At 47.1% G+C, this 20,441-nt stretch overlaps 2 protein-coding genes across 7 annotated transcripts in view; one reads left to right on the forward strand and one right to left on the reverse strand.

The window, feature by feature from the left end:
- The first annotated feature begins 270 nt into the window (after positions 1-270).
- LOC135388646 (uncharacterized protein C3orf38 homolog) lies at positions 271-1,683 on the forward strand. Its single transcript, XM_064618323.1, has 4 exons — positions 271-518; positions 621-802; positions 901-1,083; positions 1,160-1,683. The coding sequence occupies exons 1-4, from the start codon at positions 398-400 to the stop codon at positions 1,535-1,537; spliced, it is 864 nt and encodes a 287-aa protein (XP_064474393.1). The 5' UTR covers positions 271-397; the 3' UTR covers positions 1,538-1,683.
- LOC135388639 (uncharacterized) overlaps positions 1,550-20,441 on the reverse strand; it is a 64,455-nt gene continuing 45,563 nt past the window's right edge. For all 6 annotated transcript variants that reach the window (XM_064618308.1, XM_064618307.1, XM_064618306.1 and 3 more), the window contains 4 exons: positions 15,039-15,258; positions 6,140-6,440; positions 3,318-3,443; positions 1,550-2,767 (listed from right to left, as the gene is read on the reverse strand). In XM_064618308.1, coding sequence (XP_064474378.1) covers positions 1,700-2,767; positions 3,318-3,443; positions 6,140-6,440; positions 15,039-15,258 — 1,715 coding nt within the window. In that variant the 3' untranslated portion in view covers positions 1,550-1,699. The remainder of the gene's footprint in view (positions 2,768-3,317; positions 3,444-6,139; positions 6,441-15,038; positions 15,259-20,441) is intronic.

A 20,441-nucleotide genomic window follows, 5' to 3' on the forward strand; every position in this document is an offset into this window, starting at 1 on the left:
CAAATGCTTTCAGACAAATAGTCAACACAATTCCCCGTGAAGTCAGCCCAAGACGTGTTGGCCCCAGAGGCGGTTCCTCTGTTGCAAGTCACACTATATCGGCACACTAACTACCAGACCTAACTACACAATAATTGAATTTTGACTCATTAACTCACCGATTTGTCGGGCGAGCTGTGTGTCGATTTAACACGAAAAGCAAAGGGCAAAGCGACAAAACCAACGAAACGAATACCATCACCATCACCGGACAAAATCCACGGCAAGACGGCAAGTCAAGCTGAGCCGAGCCATGAGCCAATCTGATGCAATGGCCGTCAGTATCTTGCGGTTGTAATGACGACTTGCAATAGTTTACTATGCTGCAGTATGAAGCCGCACATATGACACTGGGAGAATGTTGTCGGCTCGAGAGAAGGATGGCCTCAGAAAGATACTGGGAGCTTTAGAAGACCGTGACATATTTTCTTTGGTCCAGACAGTTTCATGCGGACAACTAAAGGTGTGCGACAGAAAAGGTATTCATGAATAAGAGTTTAATCATTTTGAGAAGGTGTTCATGCTACGATTTACCGTGTCCCGTTTATGATCGTTACCGTTGGATTATTTTTTACACTCAGAGGCACAAAGAGCCATTCTGTCATGCACTCTCAAGCCAGCCGATCTTTTGAGGCGGAAGAAAATACTGCGAGAACTACTGTTCCGCTATTTACTGAGTGAACAAGTGCCTATCGACCCGTCACTGCCAAAGCCTGACCTCATACAAGCCTGCCTCAAACATTGGCAGTCTGATGGCAATGTTGTAAGTTACAGATGGTTACGATAGAGAAGTGTTTTGTTATATCGACATCTCGTTCTCAGGGTAACCATCATTCAAATAAAGTTGTTGTTGTTGTTCAGGATGTCATCGAGATAGACGAGGAAATAAGTGTTGCACCTTCGAAAGACTCCTCCGCGGTGACACCATCAGACGAGGCAGAGGAACAGATGGCATTTCAATTCACGCAATGGTTTTTCTCTTTATTGAACGGCCACGCGGAAAAATTGGGTTCCCATCACTTCTTTGGCAGTTGTCAGATGAAAGTAAGTTGTGTTGTGTGAGGTTACAGCACTAATGTGCTGATTCAGATGAACCGGTTTATTTGAATTTTTATTTCAGATCGAGTGTCTAGAATCTTCTCAGGGTCCGCCACAGTTAGTTGACATCCGAGGCGGCCTCAGGGTTTCCTCCGTGCTTTGGGAATTAGCAGGTGGATCGCGAAGACTTTTTCACCCCAACAGTGGCTCTCTTCAGTGCTATTTCGAAAACCATGGACTAGCAAAAATCATTGTCAGTGGAGTGATCCACGAGTCTGGGAACTGTGTTGGTCTGTTTGACTTTATGTTTGGGCTTGCCAAAGATCCTAGTGCGGATGACAACTGGAAGATTCAAGCCGTTTGCGCACGATTGCAGGTGTCTGGACCATTTGTGATGGCAAGCCTGAGAATGCTACATGCAAGTGAAAGTTATGAAACATGTATGCAGCTGCAGTGTTGACGCTTTACAAAGTTGTGCCTGAACGTTAAAAGTACTTTAATTGATTGTGCCAAGTGAATACATTGGAGCCAGGTGATTCTATCTCTAGGTGACTCTTCTCAAGAAAACATAGTGAAATACAAATTTGCTATTGCATGTGTATAACATCTCACTGGTTTGTGATCATTCAGTATCAATATTACCACAGATAACCCTGGTACCTCCATAGTGAGCACTGTGTATCACAATGGACCTCCCAAGGACACTTGAAGGTCCGGAAAGTGCAACGTTGCTATCAACAAAGTGGTACTTCGCCATACCGTGTGTACAAGGTGGTATTGAAAGAGTCTCCAACCTAGAGGACAAATCCCCAGCCTCGCAACGAAACTGTGCCCACTTACTGCAGTGAGAAAAGTAAACTCCGTCTTTATCTGCCCTATCAGGATTGTAATGACCTCCCGCTGGTTGACAATGAGTCGTCGAATGTCCCGGCCTCACAGTCTGCAATCCCTGCTCGTGAATGTGCCAGTTATGATCGACTGTAGAATTTGAATGCTCACTCCAACAGAGTTCCGCACTGATATAGGTGTCATCATCGGGATTGTTCGCTGTTTGGCTAAGTATTATGTTACCACTTATGGGCTTATTAAGGATTACTTGTCCAGTGACAAGTTTCTTCCCTACAGGAATGATGTTGACACATACCAGCGGTATGGTATCAGTACGGTATACCGTTAATGCTCTGCCAATTATGCTGTTTGGACCGTAAAGCGGTAGAGTAGGGTCAAGAATTCGGTAGTATGCTGTATCCTTTCCAATCAGTAACCCGTATTTACCGCTTAGATCTCCTAGGGCGTACTGATCGGGTGTACCAAACGTAGGCGGCGGTACACCCAGCGAGTCGTGACGTTGCGGATCAAACGTTGCCCCTGAAGGTGGGCATTGTGTGTCTCTGTAACTGAGCGAAATTCTGCTGACTCGAAAATTGGTTGCGCCATTGCGAAGGTTGTCGAATTTGATGATGGCGAGTGTTTGTTCAAACGGAGATGTCTGGTGGAATACGGCTTCGCCAAAGGGGGCTCCCATATTTCCGGTGGCATGCTTTGGGGCAAGGGGTTTCAGTCTTGCAGAGCTCAGTGTGGCCCCAGTGCGGCTGTGCTGGAGACTGACACGTAGAGGTTGAGTTATGGAGTCCATTGCGGGAAGTCTGGTGAGGATATTGTAAGAATATGCGCTTTCCAGGTTAGGTGCCTGAAATATAAGAAAGTGCTGTGAGTAAGAGAGCTCCGAAATAAATCCGAGGCATATTTTTCGTTCTGATGCGGTGACTGTAAGAAGGGCTTTGCCACATGCGCAGTCGTACTGCGGGAAAGCCATCTTTACAAACGCGGCAACGGCAGCATGTGGACAAGAATGAAACGTACGCGGAAGTCTCCGTCGCGTCAGATTCTCACAGAGACACTGGGGAGTTTATTCATTTGTTATTGGGGAGAGATATGAGGGAGTACCCAAGCGGTCTGAGTTCTGGGCGTGCGCAGTGATATGGCACCTTATTTATTTGGGGTTTCAAAGCCCTGGGGTACCCTGCTCTAGGGTAGAAGTCCTTATTCCTATTGGCCAACGCTGTAAGATATCGATATTTGAACGCGTGTCACGCTGAAAACTAATTCACTACTTTGCCCATCCTTCAAGTTCCTCAGTAAGAATCAAGCCTACTGGCAATTATGCGGAAATTAGAAAGGCATTCTAGAATAGGCAAATAAGGCAAAACCATCGATGAGAATAAATGAGAATGTGTCACTTTTCCAGCCGAGAGCGGTTCTCTTCCGCTGTAGATAGCAGGAGGAGACCCATTTTGTGGACCCGTTTCCCTTTCTGCATCAGTCGATGGAAACTTCATATCGTCACGCAGCAGTCTCCAGTTCACCTGTGCAGAAGACATGTCTCGGATTAGTCGCGATATCAACAGTCCGTGCACGGATTGACGTTTGACTGCACTATCGTACGAAGAGTCAGTTTGGTGACTGAAGGTTACAAGCTGCCCTGGCCATTTCAATTTTCAAACCCTCGCGTACTAAATCACTCCACCGAGATAAAGAAAGCCTGCTTAATGCCATCTCTCCCTCCTTCGTTACGTGGACGTATAGGGTGCTTCGTTTATTGAACTCGAGCAACAGGAGAGTGAAGAGAGCGACTCCTATAGCTGATGGGCAAAAATGCCGCGGAGTGGGTCTTGTGACGTCATGACGTGTTCATGACCAGAAAGCCTGCTTAATGCCCTCTCCCCCCTTCGCACGTAGATATTCACTACGTAGCAGTTCATCACACACGTAGACATTATACCAATGTGGTGGTGGTGGTGGTGGTGAAAGGGCCTGCCGTTGTCGGCCTCACGTATGTGGGCAACGTCACGACTGACGCCCTGGGGAAATGTGCTTCCTGGGCCGACTTCTAGGGAAACTGTGCCGACATATGTCTGAAAGCGTCTGAGGAAAACCCAGGAAAAACCCCAGACAGCACAGCCGGCACCGGGATGAGAACCCGGGTACCTCCCAGTCTCGACGTGACATTATACTAATCGCCGCAGCCAATCAAGATGTCAGCCAATCGCCGCAGACTTTGAAACACAGGGTTTCTGTGGCTACCGGTGGCTGCCAATGCGGCTGATGGCGGCTCGTCTCCATAACTATGGCTGCTGAAAGCAACGGCGTCATTGGAGGACTCTTAATTTTTACGTCACGTTGCTCAAACGATAAGGTTTTGTTTGTGTTCGTTTACTCAACTCGCGCGAGTCGCAGTCGGCACTAGCGACCCGCATCGAAAAGAGAGTTCTCGAGAGTCGACTCTCCAGCATCTCAGGTGTCGAATATTCGAATCTTAGAACGAGGATCACTGCCACGGGGATGACGTCACGAGCATTTTCTCACACCAAGGGTCACCTCTCGAGTATAGTAAACGAAAGCAACCTTGTGTTCGTTTATTATTCGTTCGTTATCAAGCAACTCGAGAGTCAAGAGAGTTCAGGGGCGGATGTCCTGACCCCCCTCAATTCCAGACTTGAACATCGGGTTCAATGGACCAATCCCAGCATGCACCTGGCTCTTGTCCATACCGGACCCTCCCCCCCCCCCTCGGAAAAAAACCTAGATCCACCCCTGAGAAAGTTGACCCTTGGTAGGCGAAAATGCAGCGACGCGGCTCTCGTGACGTTATCCACGTGGCTGTGACTCCCATTCTAAAATTTGAGGATTTAACGCTGGGGCTGCTCAGGAGTCGACTCCCGGCGACACTCCTTTCGACGCCGGTCGATATAGTCGATGACTCTCATACGTCATGACTCCGACTCGCGGGTCGCGCGAGCTGAATAAACGAACACCACCACAGGTTGCCATCACTTTCGTCACGACTCCCATTCTCAAATTCAAGAATTCAATACTAGAGGTGCTCGAGAATCGAGCGACTGAAGCTTTAGAGCGACTCTCCTCTCGATGCTGGTCGCTGGAGTCGATGACGTACGATGACACTCATACGTCATGACTCCGACTCGCGGGTCGTACGAGCGGAATAAACGAACACCACCACAGGTTGCCATGACTCTCGTCACGACTCTCATTCTAAAATTCAAGAATTCAATACTAGAGGTGCTCGGGAATCGAGCGACTGAAGCTTTAGAGCGACTCTCCTCTCGATGCTGGTCGCTGGAGTCGATGACGTACGATGACACTCATACGTCATGACTCCGACTCGCGGGTCGTACGAGCGGAATAAACGAACACCACCACAGGTTGCCATGACTCTCGTCACGACTCTCATTCTAAAATTCAAGAATTCAATACTAGAGGTGCTCGAGAATCGAGCGACTGAAGCTTTAGAGCGACTCTCCTCTCGATGCTGGTCGCTGGAGTCGATGACGTACGATGACACTCATACGTCATGACTCCGACTCGCGGGTCGTACGAGCGGAATAAACGAACACCACCACAGGTTGCCATGACTCTCGTCACGACTCTCATTCTAAAATTCAAGAATTCAATACTAGAGGTGCTCGAGAATCGAGCGACTGAAGCTTTAGAGCGACTCTCCTCTCGATGCTGGTCGCTGGAGTCGATGACGTACGATGACACTCATACGTCATGACTCCGACTCGCGGGTCGTACGAGCGGAATAAACGAACACAACCCCATGTTGCCATGAATCTCGTCATGACTCTCATTCTGAAATTCAAGAATTCAACACTAGAGGCGCTCGAGAATCGAGCGACTTAAGCTTTAGAGCGACTCTCCTCTCGATGCTGGTCGCTGGAGTCGATGACGTACGATGACCCTCATAGGTCATGACTCGCGGGTCGCGCGCGTTGGATAAACGGGCACAACCATAGTGACGCGACATCGTCTGCTTCTTCGAGACACAGGCTTTCTGTGGCTACAAGTTGCTGGCCATGAGAGTGATGGCGGCTTGTGTCCACGGCCACAGAACCGTGGTCGTGATTGGCGGACTGTTAATGACTACGTCATGTCGTTTAAGGGATCAGGCTCTATAGGTGGTGAATCAGTCTTGGTGGTGTTGGCTAACTCCAAAGCACTATACGTGTTTTGTCAGAGTATACAACAATGCAATGCCTACCAGGGTGTCTTTCCTCGTTCCGTTAATCCAGTAGAGCTGCGAATAGACAGTGCTGTAGGAGCCACTCTGACGAACATACATGTGCCCTGCCACCACGCCGTGGAAATAAGCGACGTATGTGTTCGGCGGCACTTGTGGTGACACTGCGGCACACGCCATCCGTCCCGTCTGAATTCCTCGAAGGACCAGTGTCCTGCCCACTATAGCATCAGGACCATCGAAGAGATGCAGGTCTGGAGCGAACATCTGCAGCTCTTCTTCAGACGCCAGCAGTCCCACGGTGTCGCTCAGGTCGGTTATCCTAACGAAAGATTAATTTGTATAGTACTGATTCGAAATGGTTGCTACACACACACACACAAAAAAAAAAAAAACTCTCTCACGACTAACTGACAAGGTATAGTTGACTGCGACAAGGGGGTCTAGGTGGTGTGACGGAGAAGCCCTTCAATTTAGCGAATTTCGTGAGAATGGTTGCGTCGAACGTGTCACGTTTTAGCCAAAACCATTTTAGAGAGTGACGCTTTCAGCTAAATACCTCAGCTTCACGATGGCTTCGGTTTGCTTTCTTTCCACCTTGGGTTGCTCAACAGTCAACACTCAGATATGTTATAGGATTATAGGGTGTTTCTTTATCCGTTAGAGAAGTTTTACAAAAAAGCCACGAGAGCAGCATAAATGTCGTTTTTGCAGTTGAATTCTACGGCCAGGCTGACATCCTCTCGAAGAAAGTATGCAACTACAAGATGACTAATTACCTAAAATTCATTAATTAACTCTTCAATTTGGGGATATCGGGCAAAAGCGGGATAGCGGAATGAGAGACTATCCTAGTTGAAAGCCGTTCCACGTTTAAAAAGTCCTGAAACACGCACCTGCGTTAAGATACTGGTCTTAACGCAGGTGCAGGGGCAGGGGCGCAAAGGCAGTCTTTGCGACTGATTTTGTGCGCCGTTGGAAACCCGAAACTCTGAAGCCTCAATTTCGGGACTTTTTTTGGGCAGTTCTATTCGCAATATCGAGCGAATTTTTTGGTGGATCTGACGAAGTTCGCTACGGGCTCTCTAATTCTGTAAAAAAAAAACGTTAGGTTGACTTGGGAAATTTTGGAGTTCAATTAAAGAAATTCAATTTCTTTTAATTAAAATCAAACGAAAATATTTTTGAAAGATGGCAAATTCAGTTGCCACACAAATGCCGTTTACCCCGTATTTTTCCGTCGCCCCGTTTTTTTATAAAGTCCGAATGACACGTTTTTTGAAACACCCTGTATGTCTGAGTGTCCTCATTTCGAGAGCAAAGGGGATGACTCATCCCGAGGTCGTTCTGCAGGTTCCAATTGCCATGGCAACGGCGACGTACCCGCAAGCCGACGTCATGTGTGACGTTGCATGAGAGTGAAGCGCAGGTTTCGTCGTCTGCTATTACGGCACGTTTCGACAAATACCTCGAAAACGACTTGGTTATTCTGAATGCAACGTTGACGGTTGTATGTGTACAGTACTCGTGAAGGTAGTTTCGGCTAAGTTTTGGAATCGCCCCAGCTGTACGAGACCGTCCCTCTAAGGCTGGTTTAGGGTCTGACGGAGCGGGGCGTAACGACGCGCAGCGCACCGCATCGCGAGACGCCGCCGGTGAGTTCATATGGCGAACTCGGGTGGTGATTTCATGGCAACACGACCAAGCGCTGCATCACGTGACCGTTGCCACCCGAACATGAGAGCCAGGAACCTGGCGGTTTTAGTCACTTGGATCACACTTGGGGCACCGCGGTCGCAAGTCTTCGGGTTCCGTCGTATGCTAAACCATTGGGCTTCGACGTGCGGACCAATCAGAGCACGCGCCACCGTTGCAGTGCGGATGCGTCGACACTGGATATAGTTGGGCAACCCGCTGCCCGATCATTTCGAGACCGGGCGAAAAAAGTGCTAGCTGGCAAATTTCTGGCGCTCTGAAAGCGCCTCGTGAACATGCGAGATTTGACCAAGCGAACATGAGGCCGCGTACCCACATGCGGAGAATCTGCGCGGAAACGCGAACGCGGCGCGGTAAACTCTTGCCGTTGTGCGGGAAAAGCCACCTCCGCTTTCCGCTTTTTGGCGATCTCGCAGTGCACGATTGTTAGCGGCATCCGCACATGCTCGGCCAATCAGGAAGTAAACGGAAGTTGCGTGCGTTCTTGTTTTCTTCCGGCCTCCCGCACGGAGAGCATTGACCATTGACGGTGTCGTCGACTGGAAGGTATGTCGCAGTGATGGGCACGTTTTCCAGCCGGCGAATTTATGACGGAAATAAAATGTCATTGCTGCCTACATATAGAGCGTTGCGTTAAAATGACTTTTTGGGTCGACATTGGAATAAAATTTGGGAGTGCAGGTAAGTATAAAGTGTAAGATATTGACTGGCATAGTGTCAGAAAGTTGAAAGCTAAACATCGTTCACAAGAAAAGAATGCGCTATCGCCACAGCGAGTGAACCCAAAGCCTGCGTTTCTTGCGTCTGCGATGCTGATTACGCAAAAGCTGAGATGTAAGAAAGGAAACGTTCACTACAGTCAGTAGCTCGACTTCGCTGTCGTTGGCTATCGTGTCAAGCTCTCGCTGTGGAGAGTCGCGGGCGGAGGCAGTATAGCTGGGGCGGCATGCATACGCGTCCGCTTGCAGCAAGCGGTTGCGCGCGTCTCTACAGCATGTGGGTACGCGGCCACTGCTCGAGACGCGGCGGCAATGCGCGAGTACGTCAGCCGCCGTCGGCGGAATAGAGCAGTGCTCTACGTCTGGCGGCAGCCAGCGAGCCGTGCACGGCGTGGGCTCCGGTGGACTCGCATTTCCCAACATGGTGTCGCCCATTGAGCTTTCGATCGAAATTGGAAAGGAACATCCGTGCCTATATAATACACAACGGATATACATGTATACTATAGAGACACGCAAAAGAAGGAGAACAGCTAGGAAGACAGCTCCTTGGAGAATGGCCGAGGGATTTTAGACAGCGTGCGACAGTTGCTTTAATGACATTTCTTGTGGACATTGCAGCGCCTCTAACTTTTTAGTCTTACTGATTTTTATTTTCAAGTTTTTTGGAGTAGCCGGCTCCTGTGTTTTGTAGGAGCCACCATCTTCATATTTTTCATTTCCAATTCCAACTCCAACTCCAACATGCGACTTTCTTCCTTAGTTCAATGTCCATGTTTCGGGGTACCAACCGTATTACAGTAGTACAAACATAACAGCCTGCCAACGATGGGAACACGGATTATCTTTCGTCGGATTCCAGCACGCGGGTACAGGGTGGGGGGGGGGATATGTTTAATGCAAAATAATAAAAAAAGAGAAGGGAAAGGTTAGGTTAGGTGTGGGCTTGCTATTCCCCAAAAGCGCGGGTACAGATGTGACTGCTTTCCCACTACGAAATGTGAATATTTCCGGCGCTGTTTTCGTTGCGCTGCGCCGAATTGCGTCAGACTATGATCCCGGCAGGATGAGAAAGCGTGGTGTAGCGAACGCCGGCTGTCGGCGCGCAGCTTGGGCGGCCATGGGCGAAGACTGCGTCGGACTCTAAACTAGCCTTTACAGTCCGACGGAACGGGGTGGAACGGCTCGCGGTCGTCATTCAGTTTATAGTTCGGCGATGGGTCATTCCATGCCAAACGTCCCAGACATTGCGCTCGACCATCCCCGATTTCTTTCAAATAAATTGTGGTTGATTGTTCCCGTGCAGCGAATGCACTCCAAGCTTATTTTTGCCGCAAAACATTTTTTCGCGCCGTGGCCGCCTCTCGAAGATTGCGATTTGACATGTAACCTACTTACGAAAAAATAAAAAAAAAAACATTCTAACAAAATAGCTTTTGTGCAAATTAAAACCAAATCTCTTCTATGTGAAGGCAAATCATAGTACTTTCGCGCCAAGACAGTTGAGGGTTGATAGACACTTTTTGTCGAGAGTTTATGACCCGAGAAAACTGTGAAATTTCGGGAACTTTTGGATTTTTGTACTGAACTCTGCAATAGCTATGTAAACTAGTTAGAGAATGGAAGACGTAGTCGTATGTCGTAGACGTACGTCTTCCATTCTCAAGCATACCTTTGTGACTTCGACATTCTTCACTGTAAACTAATTAGTGATGTTGTGTAGGAGGCATAGAACGTGTTAAAGATATTTTGAGGCTCGCAGACTTGGAAGAGCACGCAGACAAAAATAATGAATTTGGGAAATATTGCTTTTTACCATGTATTCAGCCGTCAATTGCGCACTGAGGTGGTCCTGATAAAAATATGAGACCAATTGCATTTGATAGTACGCCACTTGAACATATATTTTACAAAGTTACATGGGAACACTTTTTGTTTTAGCAGCGAAAAAAAATTTTGAACTAGACCACCCCCGCACTAATCTGGCATTGCCCCGCAAGGCTGCTTCACCCCAAAACGCATTGCCGCCGTTGCCGCCAAACGCACACGGGACAACAACAACAACAATAAATGATGACGATGAGATGGGGTGTTTCACCGCGGTGGTGCGATACCCTACCCCATTGCACGTGAACATTATGTGAAGATGATGAAGGAAGGATGAAAATACAAGAAAGAACTAAAGCGTCTGGAGCATCCAGTGGACGACAGGAGGTCCATGAACAGGTGAAGAACCCGACGATGGAGCACAGGATCGTCATAGGGGCCAATGAGTGCAGCTAAATTGAGCGGCCTCTTGCTAATACGGGCAAGCTCATCACACAGCATCCGCTTTTGCGGGCAGTAGAGTGCACATTCCATAAGAATGTGCTGGGTGGTCGCCAGGGCACCGCAGGTGGAACAGAGGCTTTTGTCACAGCATCTGATCATGCAGTTGAATCGCGGGGTGAAAGCCACATTGAGACGAAGTCTACGCAGGAGGGAGTAAAATGGCGTAATAGACGGGCAGGGAAAGAAAATGACAAATTTGTGTCTACCGAATACATAAGAGACTGAGCCGTGATGTCCCGGCGCCATTGCAGAGCCAAGGGTTGAAACCACGCAGTTAGTAGGGTCCTTTTGTCACCTCTCGACAGCACAATGGGCACGGCTGTCGGGGACTCATGGGCAGCCGTTGCTACTCTGTCAGCCTCCTCATTGCCTCTTAGACCGCAGTGGCCTGGAATCCACTGCAGGGATATATGATGACCTTCATCATGTAGACGCTGAACTTGGTGGAGAATGTTTACTACGATGGAGGCTAGCGACCCACGAAGCCCCGTGGTTGCCACACATTGCAGAGCAGCCCGTGAACCGGTGTAGACCACCCAGACACGCGGAGGAAGTTGGGATATCTGCTGCAGAAAGAGTAGAATGTCATTCAGCTCCGCCGATGTTGATGACGTACGATGTGAGAGACGATATCTACGTGCGACTGCATCAGATGGGACGACAAAAGCACACGACGAACACTCCCGTGTGGAAGATCCATCAGTGAAAACGGCAGTGTGGTCAGGATATTTAAGGTGCATCATGTCCGATGCCAACTGTTGAAGACCTAAAGGTGGCACTTGATGCTTTGGAACCTTGAGGCCAGGGACATATAGGGAGAGTGATGGGAGTGACAGCGACCACGGAGGGGTTGTGGGAACACGTTGGTTGGATTATGAACGGAGGAAGCTTGGGCCTGACTTCCGTGAGACACTTGAGACTTTGGCTTCGCTGATAGATTTTTGCTAGAAGGGGATGACAACGGTGGTGCGTTCCGAGACGCATGTAATGGCGAATGGTTTCCATCCTGGTTTCCTTGAGAGACAAAGCGAGCGCACCCAAAGGATTTCTAGGTGAAGGGGCCCCTTTCAGACTCCGGGCCACACGCCAAACGTTGGAGACACGAGCAAAAGGCGAGAGACCGGCGCAGTACTGGCGCCAACGCCCTCTATCCACAGCCTGAAGTTCCTTCTGTACAAGCCGTGCTGCACGCCGTGCTGCTGCCCAAACCAATTTGCGTTCTTTAGCGAAAAAAAAAAAAAAAAAAGACAGGAAAAGAAAGAAAAACAATCTATAGAAATTAATATTCCAAGCTTCAGGTTCTCACGAGGACGGCCTACTGCGGCAACGCAGTTCAGTAGGAGCACGGGCCTAGGGATGTACTTCGGTGACAACGGGCTTACTAACACTGACTCTACGGCGCCAGGCAATAAAGGGTGTGGGGGATAAGGGCCGGCGAGAGGGTGGGGCAGCCGGGGGTGGCGCCTCAGGGCCCGGGTCACTTCCGGAGCCCTCACGACCCAAGGCCTGCCGTAATCATTTTAAGAAGAAATACTTGGACTGTGTTATCGAGGCGTGAGGAGGGGGCCCGGGCATGACCCATCCCCGGGGGCCGTAATTTCCCCCGTCGGCCCTGGGAAGGACATGTTTAATGATGATAAAAAAGGAAGGGAAAGGTTAGTCATGACGGAGGCTTGCTATTCCCAAAATCAAAGAGAAACAAACAAAAAGGAAGAAGAAACAGAGACACGGAAAGTTATCGAGAAACACACACACACAAAAAGAAACAGCTCCTTCACTAGTCGACAACGACAACTTCATTCTTTCGGCTACCACCAAAGAACATAACAACAGAAGGGAAGAACTGTCCAAGTGACGTCATTGAATATAAGGAGCCAGCTCAGGAGGACGGTGTCGCCTCCGATCAAAGTGAGCTAGGTGGGTGCAAACCCGTCGTCGTCGAAGTACATCTCTGGCTCCGGTGCTCATTGTGTACACAATTAATTAATTGCTGTATACAACATGTCTTTGCAGGCAACGCAGATCGGTTTTGGCAACTGCCGTGTGAGTTTGGCAGCCGCGGAGGCGATTCGTCTTAGGGTGAAGCAGCCTTGCGGGGCAATGCCGGATGAGTGCGGGGGAGGTCAAGTTAAAAAAAATTTCTCTGCTAAAACAGAAAGTGTTTCGACGAAACTTTATAAAATAAATGTTCAAGGGGTAACTATCAAATGCAATTGGCTCATATTTTTATCAGTACCACCTCAGTGTGCAACAATTGATGGCTGAATATGTGGTAAAAAGCAATATTTCCGAAATTCATGATTTTTTCCGTGTATTCTTCCAAGTCTGCGCGCCTCAAAGTATCTTTAACACTTTCTATGCCTCCTACACAACAGCGCTAAACAGTTTAAGCAGCTATGAAAAAATTGCAGAGTTCCGTAAAAAATTCCAGAAGTTCCCGAAATTTTACAGTTTTCTCTGGGCATAAACTCTCGATAAAAAGTGTCGATCAACCTTCAACCTGTCTTGGCACGAAAGTATTATGCTTTGCCTTCACTGAGAAGAGATTTGCTCCGAATATGCGCAAAAGCTATTTTGTTAGAATTTTTTTTTTCGCGAGGTCGGTTACATGTGAAGTCTCAATATTCAAGAGGCGGCCACGGCGCGAAAACTTTTTTTGTGGCAAAAATAAGCCGGGAGAGCATTGGCTGCATGGGAACAATCAACCACAATTTATTTGAAAAAAAAAATCGGGGATGGTCGAGCGCAATGTATGAAGCGAAACGTGGCGGGACGGCGGCGCGCGACTGCGCCAGCCGTCGTCCAACGAGTAGAGCACGTCTCTACCTCTGGCGTTGCCCGGCGGTAGCTTCGACTTTAATGCACTGCGCTTGTCGTTCGAAGCCGCAAATGATCACAGAGTCTGCACGAAACACGTCGATGGACGACAGAGATAAAAAAAGAAGAAAAAAAAAGAAGAAGAATGGCACACGTGCAGAAAAAAATGCGACTTCAGAGCCGTGCGCTCTGTGTCCTCACATTCAATTGGGTTTTAAATTATCTCATGTCGCTGTTTAAGCAAGCGATGTTTCGTCTCATCAATCGACGAATACAAGAAGTATATTGGAAGGCTGTTCGGGACAGGTTAGTACTGGGGTAGTCAGTTCGACTTCGTCGAAACTTACACTAGGGGGGGGGGGAGGTGATGGCAGGATCGGCTCGCCGTTGTTGGCCACACAGAAGTGGGCGTCGTCACGACTAACAGAACTTCACCACGTAGCACGCTTCTAGCCAACCATCATTCCGAATGATATCATTCTGTGCATTGATTTGTTGAAAATGGGAGTAGGCGCCTATCTGAGACACATTATAAGCTTGTCCCAGATTGGCGCCTCCCCCCTGTTTTGAACAAATCAGACACAGAATGATATCATTCGGAATGATGGTTGGCTAGGAGCGTGCTATGTGGTGAAGCTCTGTTTTAACAGTGTACAACCTTTTTTTTTTTTCTTTATCACATCACATCACATCACAGGTTAGTCAAAAATTTGAACGCGGGGGACGTGTTGATAAATAGAGTGGAACGGATGCATCAAATGATATCGTGCCGTCGATTGGCTTCGCTCCGCTCTATCCCGTCGGACTATGATGAAGTGACGACGGTGAAACGTGGCGTGGCGTCGAACTGTAAACCAGCCTTTATAGCTCAGTGGCGTTACCGTTTGCTATTTAGTGACTCTACCGCTTGCGACAAGTTGACCCTTCTAGATGCCGTCACTGCGTTGACCTGGACGATCTAGAGCACATCCTTCTCCATTGCCCGCACTATATCAGCCTTTCAGCTCCAAAGTTTCAGTGTCTCTATATCAGCTTCACTCTCGCCCTCTTACTATATCAAAATTGCTGGGTCCATGGTCAAAACCAGTCCACCAACGCCCTCAAAGCACTACTAACGTTTTTGGACACCGTATAGGACTTCGGTCTTCACTGTGAGGCGACTCATTATTCCAATTCACCACATTACCACCTTCAATGGGGTAGAGTATCGCTCCTGGCGATGAAACTGCTTACTCATCATCATTCAAATAAAGTTGTTTTTTACACACATAATTTTCAACGCGGCCACTGCGGAAGGTGGTCAGCCTCCCCAAAAGAGACAGTTTAGGTTAACGCACATGGTTCCAATCCATGGGACAGCGCATGGATTCGCTGTGTCGTATCTTGTAGGCAGGTTGTAGACGGCCCATCTGAACACTTCCTTCGGTTGGCCACCGACAAGTGAGACGTGGATATTGACACCCTGGTTGATGGCCACCTGCGAAAACTCGATGCTGCCTCGTAGGCCACCCGTGTTGAACACTGCCGTCAGGCTGCTGATGTCGCCTTTGCCGTAGGCTTGAAAACACAAAAGAGAGAAAATATGGGTATTTATGGCTGTCGAAATGTTAAAGAGGCAGCGCGGGGCAAGTCACGTGTTTACTAGTACCAATTGGAATGGCTGTAGCTCTCGTTCCTATGAAGTCTGAGCTTGACGCGTACGTGTGTTCGAGGGTTTATATCTCGTCAAGTACGAGACGTGGAAATTATTTCTTTTCTTAAAGAGCAAGTGACAAGTGGGACACTGGTGTCCCAAGGTCCAACAAAGGGTTAGAGGGGCACTAAAGTGGAAAAAGTTTTCGAACATTTCTCCTCGTGGAATGAAGGATGCCTTTACCGTGACACCAACACAAAGGAACGGGATCCGCTGTGTCTTATAAGCGAAAAGAACCACGATGTATGCTCTCCTTCTCAAGCAGCGCGACAATACCAATACCGAGAGGCCTTCGATAGATATCCTCAAATGATTTCCAGCGATGATTCGGCATATCGTTTGACGAGACCACACGCTTAAAAATGAACTTCACCGCATAGCACGCTCTTAGCCAAACATCATCTCGAATTATATCGTTATATGCCCTGATTTGTTGAAAACGGGGGGCGTACGCCTTTTTTGTGACAATTATGAACAGCATACAGGTTCTCTTCGTCACCCTTCTCTCCCCCTTCCCAAAACCAAACCTCTGTAGAATCTTGGTGGCCTTCTCTTGGGACAAGGAAAGCATACATTGCGGTCCCTTTCGCTCGTAAGGCACGCAGCAAATCCCAGGTTTCCTGAGTTTTCGCTCTGGGAGTCTCGCCACCCCGTTTTTCATCCGTATACGTGTCGTCCCAGACAGATTCGCTTTCAACTCTGCAGAGTGAAAACGAACACCCTAACACTTTCCAACGTGTTACCAAACACCTTAAAAACTAGAAGACGAAATTCACCCGAATAGGCATACTATCCACCTCCCAATTACCCTATGTGATACTGTATGTGCGGACATGCTGCGCGATCAGTAACGACACGCCATTCAACCTTTCTTAGACGGACACGTGACTCGTGACGTACAGCACAGCGTGAGCTGAGAAGAAATGAAACAAAGAAAAATGACACGGGGACTTCCACACGTCACGCGAGGATCGTGTCGGCCGTGCGCGGCTGCTTTCTCCAACTCTTTTCGTAAATTCGATTTTGCAGCTATAATATACCGCAGAGCGAAAATATTTTACATGCCGACTCCTGATGGGCAACTTGACAGATGAGGCCACCGAGCCACGTTAAATGTCACCTCAGTGCTCCTTTAAGCAGTTCGCTGGTGTGTTTGATGACTCGTGTAGCATATCTGCTGTCTTTGCCTAAGCCATGGCCAGAGCACACGACAGGGCCTTTTTTAGTGCAGCAAAAATGACACTCTTTGCAGACGAAACCATTGCACTTTTGACGAGAACAAGAATAAAAAAAAATTTAACGAACACGCCACCGCTCGCTTAGTTCTACTTGTCGTACCGCATATTATAAAACAATCAACCAATATTCCAGTTTGTGCCGCTCTAACGTCAACTTCTTTTTCGTAACAAGGTAATGAAGAACGCGAGATGGCCTTCCCATCTGCTCCACCAACCTCCACATTCCACCGTCGTCGGATTGCACGGACGAGTCGTTTCTAACAAGCGCATCAATGGCTCCCATTTTTTCTGCCACACTTCGTAACACAGAGCCATACATGGTATTGCTCTCTTCTCGGTTAGGGCTGTGAGGGAGTCCCGACGTAACGGCATCTTTCATTCCGCGAGGTGACATGTTCGCAGTTTAGTTAATACTAGAATGAGCGCAATCCAGATGTAGCAGAATGTTACTACCCGTGTATTATTTTCTCGACGAGTTACGCATAGCGTATATTTGTTGTATTTTGAGAAGTGCAAGAAGATGCAGACCGTTATTTATTTATTTAGTTTGAAACATGTCGGTGCGACGCGAAGGAGACAAGGATGGACACGGGCGTCCGTATCCGGTCTTGTCCTCTTCGTGTTGCTCCGTCATGTTTCTGTTGTATTTTTTTTTCTTTTCTGGGTTTATATATGACAGGGATTTCCCTGTATGGCCCTCCCTGTGCCTTTGCACACACCCATGAAATTTCTGAGACTGCCCAATACAGCTCGGCTACCAATACATATATACTCGTAAACGATGCAGGGTAAGGTAAGGCAATATGAGACACGGGGCAAGACGCGACATTTTTTGCTCGACGCCGATATTGTCTCAGAGACGCGTTGCTCCGTGCGCTTGAAAATTTGCTCATTTTACTCAGCTTTTTATTTCATTTCACTTACATACTCGGCTCTGAATGTCGTCTTTATTGCACATGAGAATTGTCCGGATTGTTGTATGTGTTGACGAGAAAAAAAAAAATCGGTTACTTCTGCCTGGAGTGTAAAGACACGCCAAAAGGCGCGATTTCTGTAGTCCTTTTTCTTGTCATCTGTGCAGCAGCGTTTCGCAGGCTTATTCTGTTAATGTCCACATCCCATTTCTTTATTCATTCATCTAGATATATGCAAAATAATGGCACTCTTTGTTATCCGGTGTTGAACAGAATAATTAGTGCATCCGATGATATGTACTGGGCAAGACGCGACAATTTTGGTGTAATTTAAATCAATGTAACTTAGAAACGGATAAGTCAACTATTAGGTGGCCTTACTACTTGTTCCTCAAATATTTCTTTTTTGCATATTGAATTTTCCAGCAAATTTTCCTGTTTCCTAGGATATTTCCAGCAAAGCAGAAGCTCACGCAAAAGCGAGCGACCAGCGACCAGACTTGTGCCCGTTACTCGAAAAAAGTAATTGATTACCGTTACCGTTACTTCTGTGGAAAAAGTAATTGATTACCATTACCAATTACTCGACTTCAAATGTTATTGAGTAACGAGTAGAAAAGTAACGCGTTACTTCGGTCGTTACTCTGCATTCACGCAAATTATAACCGTCTTTGTGTGCCTCAGAAAGAAAAAAAAAGGTTCAACAGCGGAACAGCTGAAATAACAAGACAAACAAAAACACGTAGGACAAGGAGGTCTGTACGCCCGGGAAGACGTTGACCCGATTGTGGAAGACCATTGCGTGGAACTTCCCAATGACTCACTAAACCTCCAAAGCTTCAGGTACCATCACACTGGTGTAGGAAGAGATTAGGGAGAGAGACTCTGAAATTCCAGAGCGTTATTACAATGACCTCCGCTTGCTATAGTAGTACTAGTACAGCCCAACAAAGGCTGATGGCACCATGGGCTTGACTTGGGGGTGTGGCAGAACATCTGAAAGATAAGCTAATCTCTGCCGGAAAAGTAATTAATTACTGAGTAATCGATTACTCAGAAAAGTAATTGATTACTCGAAAAATTACTTTGACAGTAAAATAACTGATTACTCGAAAAATTACTCATAAAGGTAATTGATTACAAGTAACGCAATTACTAGTAACGCGTTACGCACAAGTCTGCCAGCGACACATCAGACTGGCGGTGCCTTGTTTGCAAAGAACGGTGGAGGGAAATAGCACTGTGTTCTATGTGGTTTTATTGCAGATCATATGATCGGTGGGCTGCAGGTGGTTGTGTAGGGGCCCACGGGCTTTACTTTGATTTGATTTGATTTTATTTTATTGTGCCCATTAAAGCGCCTTGTGATGGTACACACACAGGGAAAAAAGGGATCAGAAAAAAAAAGGGACACATACAGGGAAAAAAGCGGAACACTGTTAGAGAAAAGCACTTCGAACAATATGATAAAAATTCATGTTCATGAACATATCAATCTCATTATAGTATTAAACATTAATTCACTCCTGATCACGGGTGAAGACAATAACACACGAGCAACGTAAAACAGATTAGCGTTCCTCCATTGGCGAGAGGGTACGCAAAAAGATACAGATGAAAGTAAGTCTGAACAATCAATAGAACTGTTTAAAATTTTGTGTAAAAACAACACATCATGAATATCTCTGCGACCACTTAAAGAACACAAGTTCTTCAGAATCCAGTAATAATCATAAAAAATGTCTTCTGTCGAAAAATCTATCAAAACGTTCTGATAAATCGTTACTGTACTGATTCAATCTTAGGTGATAGTTTACTGTTTAGAAAGCTCCACGCAGCGGACGCGAATTCTAATTTTGACCTTACTGAACTCCTGTAAAGCGCTAGCACGCTTTGCTTGTTACGAAAATCCCTAGTTATACGAAAAATTGCACCTAGCGAGCGTGTTGCCGATGTCACTATACTAGTGACATGTTCCTCCATATTTAAAGTCGAATCCCAGACTACGCCAAGGTCACGTACAACATTTACTCTTTTCATATCTGCGCCACCGACCTTATAAACATGCAAAAAATCATCCTTTCTTTCGTGTCAAAGATATTACTTTCGTTTTCTCTGTGTTCAAGCATAAACCATTGACCCGACACCAGCATTCTATGGCATCAACATCACGCTGCAACTTCATGGCGTCACCTGCGTCATTAACTCGTCTATACACTTTTAAATCATCAGCATATTGCAAACAATTTGAATACTTAATAATTTTCATGCTATCATTCACAACTACAACAAAGAGCAGAGGTCCAAGATTTGAGCCTTGCGGCACCCCAGAAAGAGATTCATATGATTCAGATAAAGGGCCACCAACGTGCACGACATTCTCCCGACAAGTAAGATAACTCCTGAACAATGCCACTAAACGATCACTACGCAGCCAGTTTCATTAGCAACAGCTCGTGACTCACCATGTCGAAGGCCTTCGACATATCGAAATAAACTACATCCAACTGGCCGCGATTCTCTACAAGGGGCTTTGTCTGCTTGGATTGCAAAAAGGAATTTGTATAGTTCATTTCCACGGCGTGTCTAATCTTGCCCCCAGGGTTGGGGCAAGATGAGACAATCTGCATGTTTGAATTTCTTGTTCTGTGTTTATTTTAGACCTGCTACGTCCGTTCTGCATTTACAGGTCAGAAGCTCTAGACCCCTGAGAATGTGCCTCGGGATAGTTTCTTTGAAAAACACAAAAAATAAAAATTTCATATTCAATTGCATTATTCAATTATTCAATTGCAATTGGATATTCAATTGCAAATTTCTGCTTGCACTGCGGCCTACACAGGTGGCGCGGTCACCGTGGAACACTGATGTCTCGCTGAGACACACTATTAGCGC

This window comes from Ornithodoros turicata, chromosome 3 (assembly GCF_037126465.1).
Source record: "Ornithodoros turicata isolate Travis chromosome 3, ASM3712646v1, whole genome shotgun sequence".
Lineage (NCBI taxonomy): Eukaryota > Metazoa > Arthropoda > Arachnida > Ixodida > Argasidae > Ornithodoros > Ornithodoros turicata.

What these genes read in the sequence shown, in the direction of transcription:
- LOC135388646 (XM_064618323.1), top strand. Translation starts at nt 398, where the DNA reads ATGTTGTCGGCTCGAGAGAAGGATGGCCTCAGAAAGATACTGGGAGCT. An exon ending in AAAGGTGTGCGACAGAAAAG is followed by an intron (nt 519 to 620) that starts GTATTCATGAAT and finishes TTTTACACTCAG; the next exon opens with AGGCACAAAGAGCCATTCTG. An exon ending in GGCAGTCTGATGGCAATGTT is followed by an intron (nt 803 to 900) that starts GTAAGTTACAGA and finishes GTTGTTGTTCAG; the next exon opens with GATGTCATCGAGATAGACGA.